We start from the raw sequence: 12,562 nt of genomic DNA on the forward strand, positions 1-12,562 counted from the left end.
CCAGTCCCTGTTCTGCAAATCTAAACATTTACTTTAGCATAAAATTGATATTGATGATTAAGGTGGTTTAACTATTAACATGACCTTATAAATTTGCTATAGAACACAGGTATTCAGCCACTGTCCATGAACCCACGTAGATTCATAGGTGCAGAAAGATTAGTGAATGCTGTTGTGGAACTCGTCTGCATTTTCATTTAGCATTGAAAATATTATGGGCCACACCCTGTGGTGCCCAGGTTACTCCTGGATCTGCACTCAGGCATTAGTCCTGATAGTTGTCAGAGCGACCATAGGGGATGCCGGGGTTTGAACTTAGGTTGCTTGCATGCAATGCTAGCACCTTACCTGTTGGGCTATCTTTCTGGCCCCTATTTCAATATTTTCCTTGTTATTTAAATACTAAGAACAAGCCAGGGTAATTTCAAGAAGAGCATTATGTGTTTGCTAATATAAAAGCACTACATTGCACAGAAACTAAAAAAATTGAATAACTATTAAGTACTTATGGGTGGGAGCGGTAGCACAGCGGGTAGGGGCATTTGGGCATTTGCCTTGCACGCCGCCAACGCGAGTTCGATTCCTCCGTCCCTCTCCGAGAGCCTGGCAAGCTACCGAGAGTATTCCACCTACATGGCAGAGCCTAGCAAGTTCCCCGTGGCATATCCCATATGCCAAAAACAGTAACAAGTCTCACAATGGAGACATTACTGGTGCCTGCTTGAGCAAATAGATGCACAATGGGATGACAGTGCTATTAAGTACTTATAACTATTTTGACTTTTCTGATGAAATGAGTGTTTAATTTAAAGTAATGATTGCTACTCTGTCAGAAGCAATTTATGTACAAATAACATGACAAAATGGAATTTGAATAAAAATTATTTTTGAAATTATACTTGGTGAGTCATATTTCTCTTTGTTTCTCTTGTTGGATTAATAATGGGAGGATTAACAGTGGCAAACAAGAAGAGGCCAATCGAAACCTCTCTACACCTCTTCACTGCAGCTCTAGAGGACAAAGCGTTAACTCTCAACACTCTTCTGGGCTGCTGGTTAGTGGTTGATTTTTGTTTCTACTTTCCTCTTTGTATAGTAGTGTCAGTGATAACTAGAATGTGAGCATGTGATGAAACTGATTGGAGCCTACTCTAACTATAAATGCTGGTCTTTGTGGACCAGTTTGGAAATGACCCAAGGAGTGTTTTAGGATAATAAGATAAATGCCCAGTCTTATGTTAGAAGCACACCTCAAACTTCTCTTGCTGTTTCCTTTACCCTGCCACTTCAGCCAGAGGAACAGATTTATTTATTTCTTTCCTGTAGCACTTCTCTTGACTTATTTATTTATTTATTATTATTTTTTAGTTTTATTGTGTTTTGGGCTGGAGCGATAGCACACTGGGTAGGGCTTTTGCCTTGCATGCGGGTTTGATTCCTCTGTTCCTCTCGGAGAGCCTTGCAAGCTACCGAGAGTATCTTGCCCGCACGGCAGAGCCTGGCAAGCTACCCGTGGCATATTCAATATGCCAAAAACAGTAACAACAAGTGTCACAATGCACGCGTTACTGGTGCGTGTTTGAGCAAATCAATGAGCAATGGGATGACAGTGATAATGACAATGTTTATATTTTTAAAAAGTGGTTTACAATATTTGATGACATTTAATATTTGAACACTAATCTCACCAGCATTACACCTTCCCACCACCATATTTCATTTGTTTCCATCCCCAACCCCACCCCCTGCCCCAAAACTGAACCAAAATTGTTTTGTATTGTTTGTTCTGAATAAACCTCTGAAAATGCTCTGAAAACTTTTTTTGAAGTTTCCTTAGAGAAAAGTGAAAATTGTTGTATTTCACCCAGGGGCCATTAAGCCCTTCCATAAGAGATTACTAATGTGTTGTTAAAGGTTGAAACATGTGTGTTTATACATATGTGTGTGTACATATATATATATATATATATATGTAGCACTGTAGTACTCTCTCGTCCCATTATTCATTGATATGCTCAAGTGGGCACCAGTAATGTCTCCATTATGAGACTTGTTGTTACTGGTTTGGGCATACTGAATATGCCACGGGTAGCTTGCCAGGCTCTGCTGTGTGGGTGGGATACTCTCGATAGCTTGCCGGGCTCTTTGAGAGGAATGGAGGAATCAAACCCAGGTTGGCCACGTGCAAGGCAAATGTCCTACCCGCTGTGCTATCGCTGCAGCCCATATGTGTGTGTGTGTGTGTGTGTGTGTTTGTGTGTGTTTCTGTAAAAATATGTTTCCCTCTGAGATTGGTTGCCTTCTACTTTAAACTCCATCAAATTTGATGATCTACTCTTGGAGTATGAGTGGTGTAAAGTATGACATATCTCGCCATGAGGCCCAGGAATAGGTTCACTCATGGGTGAGGTTAGTTCGAGTGTGTGGAGAGCAGCTGTGAGCATGGCAGTGGTTGAGTTCTTGAGGTTTTTAGCTGCTGGGACTGGGTCCCTTGGTGTAGGAAGGGGCCTCACCTACCCCTCTCCGGGGTGCCCTGAATGAAACTGCCTGGCTCGAGGTCCCGAGACATGATTATGGAGTGGTTTTATGCTCCATTCCGCAGAAGAATACATAATACAGAGGCTTGATTAGATGTCTACAATAATAATATACATATGCTTGTATATACATACACATATCTATATATATCTACGTATACATATCTACATATATATACATATATATATATATATATAGCTACCTATTTGATCAGAAGCCAAAATTGTTTCTTCCCTGTTTGATTATAGTTTCAAGGATTTTAGGTTTCACATTGGGTTGCCCTTTCTCCTCCAGCAGGAAGCTTAGCTTAATTGAATTACACCTACCACAGTGCTCCTGAGGCACACCCAATTCCATCTAGGCACTCCCAATCTTCTGTGTTTATCTTTAACCTCTCCTTTATGTTTTCCCTCCCCTATCTGTTAGTCACAAATATCTCCAAACCAGACATGGTAACTTATAAAGTCAAATCTTCCTGTGGCTCTGGACTTTGTATATGTAAGTGAATCAATGTTGCTTTTCTCTTTCCTTTATGTCTTTTGAATATTTTTATTTTAGAGCAATATCCTTTTAAAAATTTTGTTTTATGTTTATAAAGTTGTTCACAATAATTTATTACACTCAGTACTCCAACACCAATTCTACCACTTTTACACCTTCTCACCACCATTATTTCAAATTTTCCCAAGCACCACCCAAGTCTGCCCCCATAGCATTCCCTACATAATTCATTTTGTATTGCTTATTGTAAATAATTTTGCTAAAAATGATCAAAAAAGTTTCCTTAGAAGAAAGTGTATGAAGATTGTTGTATCTCACCCTGGAACCATTAAGCCTTTGTATAAGAGATTACTAACATGTTATAGGTTGAGCCTTGTGTGTTAATATTTTTTAATCGAGATTGGTCACTTTCTACTTTACATCCCATCCAATGTGAGGTGCTACTCCTGGTACATCAGTGGTGTAGAGTATGGTATGTCACAAGGCCACAAATGTAGATATGTGCTCCAGGGAATTTTAAAATTTTAAATAGGGTGATGCAGATGGAGTTAAATTTTTTTTCTTTTTGGGTAACACCCGGCAATGCACAGGGCTCCTGGCTCTGCACTCAGGAATTACTCCTGGCGGTGCTCAGGGGACCATGTGGGATGCTGGGAATCGAACCTGGGTCGGCCGTGTGCAAGGCAAACACCCTACCCGCTGTGCTATTGCTTCCGCTCCTGTAGTTAAATTTTTTAACTGGATGGTTACTATGGGGTCAGGAGGCATCTCTGCAGCTTGTCTATTTCTTCTGAGATTTATTTGTGAGTCTCTGAATCATGACCATTAATTAGTTTATATGGAGGCAGAGGCGGTTCATGGGTGTGACTGCCAGGTTCCTAGAAGAACAGGGAGATGGGGGAGAGGTTTCCCACCCCCAACTCCATGATAACCTGGAGATTTCAGTCACAAAATTTGCATATCTGAGATTTTCAACAAATTTACATGTGCATGAGGCTTATCCTGAGTCTGTGGAGATCGGCCTGAGCATGGCGGTGATTGGGTTCTAGAAGTTGTTGGCTGCGTGGGTTCTGTTTGTGTGCGTGGTGGGTGCACCCGCTCCTCTCCAGGGTGCCCTGTATATGTGATTCACCCTGACTCCAGGCCTGGAGGCATCTCTGCAGCTTGTTGATCTCTTCCAAGATTTATTTGTGAGTTTCTGGATCAGGGCCAATAAATGAGCGTATAGCAATGCTTATAGCAAAGTTCTTTTTGTATAGACACAGGAAGACAATTAATGCTATGCTTTTTATAATTTGGGAGTTAATTGACTCCTAATAATATTTACTCCTGGCATCTGTTGTATTTACTTAACTTAAGCCGAGGTACCCTAAGATTGATCTTAGTTCCTTACAACCCAAAGGTGGGTCCCTCCGAGGAACTTGAATGAACCTGGGGCAAGCCGAAGCTAGCATGGCTTTGACATGGGGCAGCCTAAGTACCATAAAAAGTGTTTATGTGGAGCGATAGCACAGCGGGTAGGGCGTTTGTCGAATCCTCCATCCCTCTAGGAGAACCTGGCAAGCTACTGAGAGTATCTCGCCTGCATGGCAGAGCCTGGTAACTACCCGTGGCATATTCAATATGCCAAAAAACAGTAACAAGTCTCACAATGGAGATGTTACTGGTGCCTGATTGAGCAAATCAATGAACAATGGGATGACAGTGATATCATATATATGACTATATATGATATATAATGACTTAATAATAAGTTAAGAACACTGTCATGGAACAAACTTTGTCATGATCCCCCAAAAAAGTAACTCAATAAAGACTCTGTTAGGGTTAGAAAAAACTGATTTAGCCTGAGAACTATAGTCTGGATATATAGCAAGATGACCCTAGGAAAAGCCACCCTTTACTATGAGTCCAAAGAAACCCTTTAAGTTTAATACAGGGTACATAAAAGAGAGGGAGGTCTATATCTCTTACTGTTCTCACACAGAATGACTAGAAATATTATTCAAAAGTAAATTTAATATAATTGTTTAAATGGATCATGAGTAAAGTAATGGAGAAAGCAATATTTCATTTACATATACAAAATCCAGAGACTTAGAAAGGTTTGACTTTATAAATTACCATGTCTGATTTGGAGATATTTGTGACTAATAGACAGTGGAAAAAGAACACACAGCAGAGGTTAAAGATAAACACAGGATGGGGAGTGCCTAGACAGAATTGGGTGTGCCTCAGGAGCACTGTGGTTGGTATAATGCAATTAAGTTAAGCTGCCTGCTAGAGGAGTAACAACCCAAAGTGAAACCTAAAATCCTTGGTACTATAATCCAACACTTTGCCACATGCCATTAGCTCAGTCTGCTGACTGCTGGAAATCAACAATGAAATGAATCATATATTGATTTTTGTTCTTTTATTTATTTAGGAGCTGCCAGCACAAGAAACAGTGGAAGATCTCAAAGGTAGACTGCTTGTTATCATTTCATGTTGTCTCATCAAATTATTCTCAGTGAAATGAGAATGGTTTTTGTAAGACAGAAAGCCTATTCATTTACTCCAGTTATACTTTAACTTCATTCCTTTAATTCTTAGATTTATATTCTTATCAGAATTTGAATTTCATCTCTGTATTTAACTATAAAATTTTGTTGATCATATTTTATTATCCTTTCTTCAGTCTGTGCTTTATATCTTATATGACTCATAATAGTGGATATAAAATAGGATAAATTTATCACTGACATATGATAACTTGCCAGTTTTTATTATAGTGCTTAAAACACAAGAAATTATATAGTATCATTTATATCTGCATTTATTTCAATTTATAAACTTTGGTTTGGAGAACCGTCTTTGAATACCCCCAATGTTTATTTTAGTTTTAGTTTTAGTTTTAAATTGAGATTACATTTTGTTGTCTTTTGATTGCTTTCAGAAATGTTAGGACTTTTGAGTGATCCAAATTAATCCCTTATTTTCTCTGCAATTCAATTTTTTTCTAGTTGTAATACAAGAAGACATTTATGCTCTAATTAAAATTTTAAAATAACATGAATAAAATATGAAGATAATGTGAATTATAACTATCTGGGAAAATAGCTAAAATTAACAAAATAGCCTTGAAAGCCCAACATTGAAGTATTTTTTAAATTAATTTATTTTTAAGTTAAAAATGATCACTCTGGACAAAAACTTAGTGTTGAAAGTAGGAAAATGGATGTACATAATAACCTTTCAGTATCTATTTTGCAAACTATAGTGCCCAAAAGGAGAGAGAGAGAGGGAGGAAGGGAGAGACAGAGAGAGACATGGAGAGAGAGACACAGAGAGAGAGAGACAGAGAGAGACATGGAGAGAGAGACAGAGAGAGAGAGAGAGAGAGAGAGAGAAAGAGAGATAGAAGGTGCCTGCCCCAGGCATGCGCAAGGAAGTGGGGTCAGGCAGGAGGGAAAATGGGAACTGTGGACATTGGTGATGGGAAACGTTCACTAGTGAAGGAACAGCTGTTGGAACATTATATGACTGAAACCCAATGATGAACAACTTTGTAACTGTGTTTCCCACTGTGATTCAATAAAAAATATTTTAAATTAATTTATTTTTATTGGGTCACCATGGGATATAGTTGCAAAATCGTTAATGATTGGGAAATGAAGTTTCTTTTTGATCACTCATTTAAGTTCCGTCATATTTTAAAAATTACTCTTTTCTATATTTCAACAACCAAAATAAAATGTTCATTAGTCAGTCTTCACATATTTTGCTCACACACAATCTTTCAACACATCATTATTATATCAAGAAGAGTATACAGCTGGCCTATAGACATGTACCTGACGCTATAGGAAATACAGGTTTCCTTAAAATTTTGTTTTGTTTTGTTGGGAAGGTGGGCCACACTTGACAGTATGGGGGTCCTTTTAGTTCTCTGCTTGGTGGTCACTCCTTGTTATTAAAGGGACCAGACGGTGTTGGGGATCAAACCGAGGTCTGCTTGCAGAACATGAACTTAGTCCTTTGAGCTATTGTTTTCAACTCTCCAAATTCAGGGTTTTTTTTGAGGGGGTTGGGGTGGTCAAACCATGGTGCTCAGTAATCCCTGTCCTGGCAGGGCTCAGGAAACCATATCGGGTGGTCGGGATCCAATCCGAGTTGATCGCTAGGAAAGGAAGTGTTCTACTCACTGTTCTACTCTCCTGTGCCCAAGTTCAGATATTTTTAAAGCAAAACTAAACTAAAGCAATCTGTATATGTTTTTAAACTAATCTCATTATAGACCATCCAAGTAGCCAATACTATTTTTTTGGTAAAAAGCTACAATGACATTCTTCATTTGTTTATAATTGATTTGAAAAGGTCTCCCAAGGGAGCCCTGGGCTCACTCCTGGTGATACTTGGGGCAGTGCTACTTGGGTTTCCATTAAGTTTCCCATTTTTTACCTCTATAAAGATCCGTCTCTACAGATTTATCTATTTTGGTCATGTCAGATAATATATTGTCTTTTGTAAGTTTCTTATTTCCCTTAGCATGGTGTTTTAACGATTCATATATATTGCAGCATATGTTCAGTTTGTTTTATTAATATTTCATGAAATGAATATATTATAATTTACTTAACCACTTCCACATTTGATAAACACTTGGGTTGCTTATATTTAGTTTTGAGGTCATACTCAGTGGTGCTCAGGGGCTAATCCCGGGTCAGTGCCTGGAGTTGCTTCTGTTGGAGCTCACGGGACTATGTAGTACCAGGAATTGAACACGGGCCTCACACATGCAAAACCAGCCCTCTACCCACTGAGCAATAAATATACCTTGCTATAAATAACCTTGGTTATTTCATGCATCAAAGTTTTAAATTCTTATAAAGTCCACTTTGTTGTTTCTCTTGTAGCTTTAGCTTTGGGAAACACATATAAAAATCTGTATTTTATTCCAAGTTTGTTTTTATGGTTTTAGCTCTAGTATCTAGCTTTGTGATCCTTTTGAGTTAAATTTTATGTATCATGTGAAGTACATAAAATAATTTTAATCATTTCACAAATGTTTATCAGTTTCCTGACATCATTTGTTGAAAAGGCTAGTTTTTTTTTACACATTGATTTGTTCTGGCCCCCTTTTTGAATGCACTTGTCATATGTACAGACTTTCAATTATTTTTTGGTTGATATATCTATCCTTATACCACTGTCATGGTGTCTTTATAATTGTTAAGTAACATTTATAATCATAACTGCATAATAGGTATAAAATTGGAAATAGTGAATCTCCTACTTTATTTTGGTTCCTTACATTTCCATATTAACTATCTGTCTCTGCAAAAAAAATTAAAAACCCAATTTGGGTATTGAAAAACACTATTTTGTATCTATAAGCAAATTTGGAGAATGGGTATCTTAATGATTTTAAATTTTCTAGTCTTTGGGCATGGGATGACTATTCATTTATTTTGATGTTCTTTGATTTATTTTGATATTGTTTATGCAAGTGTTGCACAGCCTATGTTAAATTTATTTCCAAATGTTTTGTTATTTTGCATGCTATTATAACTGGAATTGTAGTATTAATTTTACTTTAGAGGGTTCATTGTTAGTTTATAAAATTTATTTTCTGTACTGGTTTTATAATGTAAAACTCCTTAAATGTTTTAGTGGTTTTAATAGTCTTTAAATGGTTCCTTTGATTGGTTTCCCTACATATAATATGATGTCATCTATTAGTAGAGAGCTTTCTATTTTCCATTTCCTATCTTGTTGCCTTTTATTTCTTTTCTATACTAATTGCCCTGGCTATGATTATAAGTACTATATTGATTAGAAGTTATGAGGGAAGTATTTAATTTTACATTATTAAGTATGATGTTAGCTTTGGATATTTCATAAGTAGCTCATATCAGGAAAAGGAAGTACTCTTTTGAATAAAACCAGGGTACCATGATTAAAAAATTTGTTTCAACAGTTTCAGGTATACAATATTCTAACCCCAATACCATTACCACGGTGAACTTTCCTTCACCGATTTCCCTAGGTTTCTTCCTTCTCCCGGCCTGCCCCCTTGACAGGTACATATTTAAATTTGGTGATTATACTTTGTTTGAGTCTCATTATTACAGTATTGTTGACTCAGTGGTTTATAGATATATCACACTTCCCAACCACTAATGATTTGAGGATGAAGAGGTAATACCTTTTTAGTCTCATAATGTTTTTTTAATCATGAAAGGGTATTAAATTTTTTCTTATATTTTTCTACATCTTTTGAAATGATCATGTGCTTTTTGTAGTAGTTTCTTTCTTGAGTATATATGTAGGTCTGTGTGTGTTTGTGTGTGTTTTACAAATTTAGTATATTTTTACAGTTTAAGAGTCACAATGAAAATCAGATGACTCTTGGTTAGATTTTATTGTTAAGCAATATCTTCTTATTAGAGTCACTATAGGACAACTTTTTAATAGTTTTTGTTGTTGTTGGTTGTTTGGTTAGTTTTTTTCAGTTTTGGGGTCATACCCAGTGGTACTCAAAGTTTACTCAGAGTTCACTCCTGGAGGGGCTTTAGGGACCATATGTAGTCCTGGGATCAAACCTAGGTTAGCAATGGTCAGGGCAAGCACCCTACCCACTGTAAAATTTCTCTGGTCCTCTTCTTCGTAATTTTACCAGTAGAAAATATTTACTATTATTATTTATATTTAGGGTTCCATAAGATAGCAACAGGTCATTCCAAATTCATTATTCACATAAGAGGTCTCTAAATTGGCTTCTCTAAACCTGTACTCCATCTTGTTTTTTCTCATCAGTGAATGGTCCCACTACCAAATCCCATGGCCAAAGTTCCTAAATCAAATAGTTCTTTTTCCCATTATTCTCTCTGTCCATAATCTAAGCTATAATCCCTTAACACATCTTGATAAACACATTCCAAAACAAAACTTTAAAATGCCTTTTTTATGTCTGCCACTACAACCTTGGTCCAAGACACATTTATTTAACTGCAATTATTCATCTCTGTTCTGCTTTAGTTATATTAAACTAGACCATTATATATATACATATATATAATAAGTTATATTTCAAGCCCTCATGCAGTAGGCATTATCATTAAAAAGTCTCATTTATATCACATGTCCTCCCTCCACCATTTAAACATTTTTGTTGAGCTCGCATTTTTCTTAGCCTAAGATTCAAATTACTTAATTTGGCTTATAATGCCTCATCTGCCCAGTGTTTTCCTTTTTTCCTCCTGTTCCCTTCATCCTATGTTCTGGCTTCACAGACATTCTGTCTATTCCTCAGATATTGAAAACAAGTGCACATCATTCATTGGGTTTTGCAACAGATCTGTTTTCTATTTTTTGCATCAGATCCATCTTCTATTTTTACCAAAAAAATGGAAGTGGGATGTTTGCAGTGAGTAGGAGTTTTGCTGCTGACTCTAGTGCTGCTTGGGCTTAGGTGTGCTTCAGAGATCATCAGTTCTATACCAAGAGGATAATTTTGGTTTAAGCTTAGTTTAGGATTAAACTCAGGGCCACATACTTGCCCCTCAAATATTTTTATTATTTTAATTATAAAAAATATTAAAAAAATTTTTTATTAGAGAATCACTGTGATGTACAGTTACAAACTTATGAACTTTTGTGTTTGCATTTCACTCATACAGTGATCCTTTACTCATCCCTCCACCAGTGCCCATTCACCTCCACCAATGATCCCAGTACCCCTCTCGCCACCCCCACCACATCCCCCACCACCCTACCCTGCCTCTGTGGCAGGGCATTCTCATTTGTTCTCTTTCATTTTGGGTGTTGTAGTTTGCAATAGAGTTATTGAGTGACCTTCATGTTCGGTCTATAGTCTACTTTCAGTTCACATCTTCCACAAATCTTTTTTTTTTTTTTGCTTTTTTTGGGTCACACCTGGCAATGCACAGGGGTTACTCCTGGCTCTGCACTCAGGAATTACTCCTCAGGGGATCATATGGGATGCTGGGAATCGAACCTGGGTTGGCCGCATGCAAGGCAAACGCCCTACCTGCTGTGCTATCACTCCAGCCCCATCCACAAATCTTTTTTAATGAAAAAAAAATCAACCTTTTCTTCTCATCTTATATGCCAGAAAATGGTCCTTGTTTTTTATCCTTCTTGTAATATTTTATTATTGTGAAGATATCCTTATTTGTCATTTTATTGTCTTTAAAAAATTGAATCACCATACAGCAAAAACCATACTAAGTGGGAAAATTCATAGTGAAGCAGGCCTACAATAAGAAAGAATAAAAAGCCCAAATCAAAAACCTGAACACACACCTCAAAATATGAAGAAGAAACAACAGATTTAGTAAATAGAGTAGAAGGAGGAAAATAATAAAAACTGGAGCAGAAATTAACAACATAGAAACCAAGAAAGCAATTCAAAGAGTCAATGAAACCAGGAGCTGGTTAGTCAAAAAAATTAACAAGATAGATTAAACCTTTAGCTAGACTCACAAGAAAGAAAGGAGAAAATGTTCAAATAAATCAGGTCAAAGATAAAAGAGGAGAAATAAAAGAGGAGAAATAGATCTTTCAGAAATTCAAAATATAATGAGAGATTACCATGAACAACTTTATGATTGTAAGCTGGAGGACTTAGAAGAAATGGATAGATTCTTAGAGTCATGTAATCTCCAAAGCTGAATGAGGAGTAAATAGAAAGTGTAAACAGGCCAATTGAAAATTAAGGAAATTGAAACAGTAATTAAGAATCTCCCCCAAGAACAAAATTCCCTGTCCAGATGGGTTTACTAGTGAGTTCTATCAAAACTTCAAGATTTACTACCCATACTCCTTAAGCTTTTCCAAAATATTGAAGACATGGAAAGTTTTCTTAACACCTTCTATGAAGCAAACATCAAACTAATACCTAAAGCAGACAGAGACACTTCCAGAAAAGAAAATTTCGACCAGTCTCCCTGATAAATATTGATGCAAAAATCCTTAACAAAATCTTAGCTAATAGAATCTAACAACTTATCACGAAAATCATACACTCTGATCAAGTGAGATTAATCCCAGGGATGCAAAGGTGATCAATATATGCAAATCAATTGACATAATATACCACATTAATAAAAGGAAGAAAAAAAACCACATGATCATATCGATTGATGCAGAAAAAGCCTTCAACAATATGTACCATCCATTCATGATAAAAAACCCTCAACAAAATAGAGGTGGAAGGAACCTTCCTCAAGATAATATTGGCCATCTATAATAAGCCTATAGTCAGTATCATACTTAATGGTAGAAGACGGAAAGAATTCCTTCTAAGATCAGGTACAAGGCAAAGATGTCACTCTCCCCACTTCTATTCAATATAGTATAAGAAGTACTGGATGTGTATTCAAAAAGTGTTTGTGGGAGCTTTCCACATGAATTCAGTGGCCATGAGCTGCTTCCCCACCCTGGCCTGCAGCTGCAGTCAACAGATAGGTGAAGGAGGGAACAGGGTTGCCAAGCTGGTTGATGATCAGTTGCAGTT

The 12,562-nt window shown here is 36.9% G+C and overlaps 1 protein-coding gene across 4 annotated transcripts in view; it reads left to right on the forward strand.

The window, feature by feature from the left end:
* The window catches only part of PCNX2 (pecanex 2), a 352,025-nt gene that overhangs the window by 30,633 nt on the left and 308,830 nt on the right, over window positions 1-12,562 (forward strand). For 2 of the 4 annotated variants that reach the window (XM_055147380.1, XM_055147381.1), the window contains exons 3-4: window positions 950-1,055; window positions 5,468-5,504. In XM_055147380.1, coding sequence (XP_055003355.1) covers window positions 950-1,055; window positions 5,468-5,504 — 143 coding nt within the window. The remainder of the gene's footprint in view (window positions 1-949; window positions 1,056-5,467; window positions 5,505-12,562) is intronic. The other 2 variants (XM_055147382.1, XM_055147383.1) reach the window with 2 other exon arrangements.

The sequence above is a fragment of the Sorex araneus genome, chromosome 9 (genome assembly GCF_027595985.1).
Source record: "Sorex araneus isolate mSorAra2 chromosome 9, mSorAra2.pri, whole genome shotgun sequence".
Classification (NCBI taxonomy): Eukaryota; Metazoa; Chordata; class Mammalia; order Eulipotyphla; family Soricidae; genus Sorex; species Sorex araneus.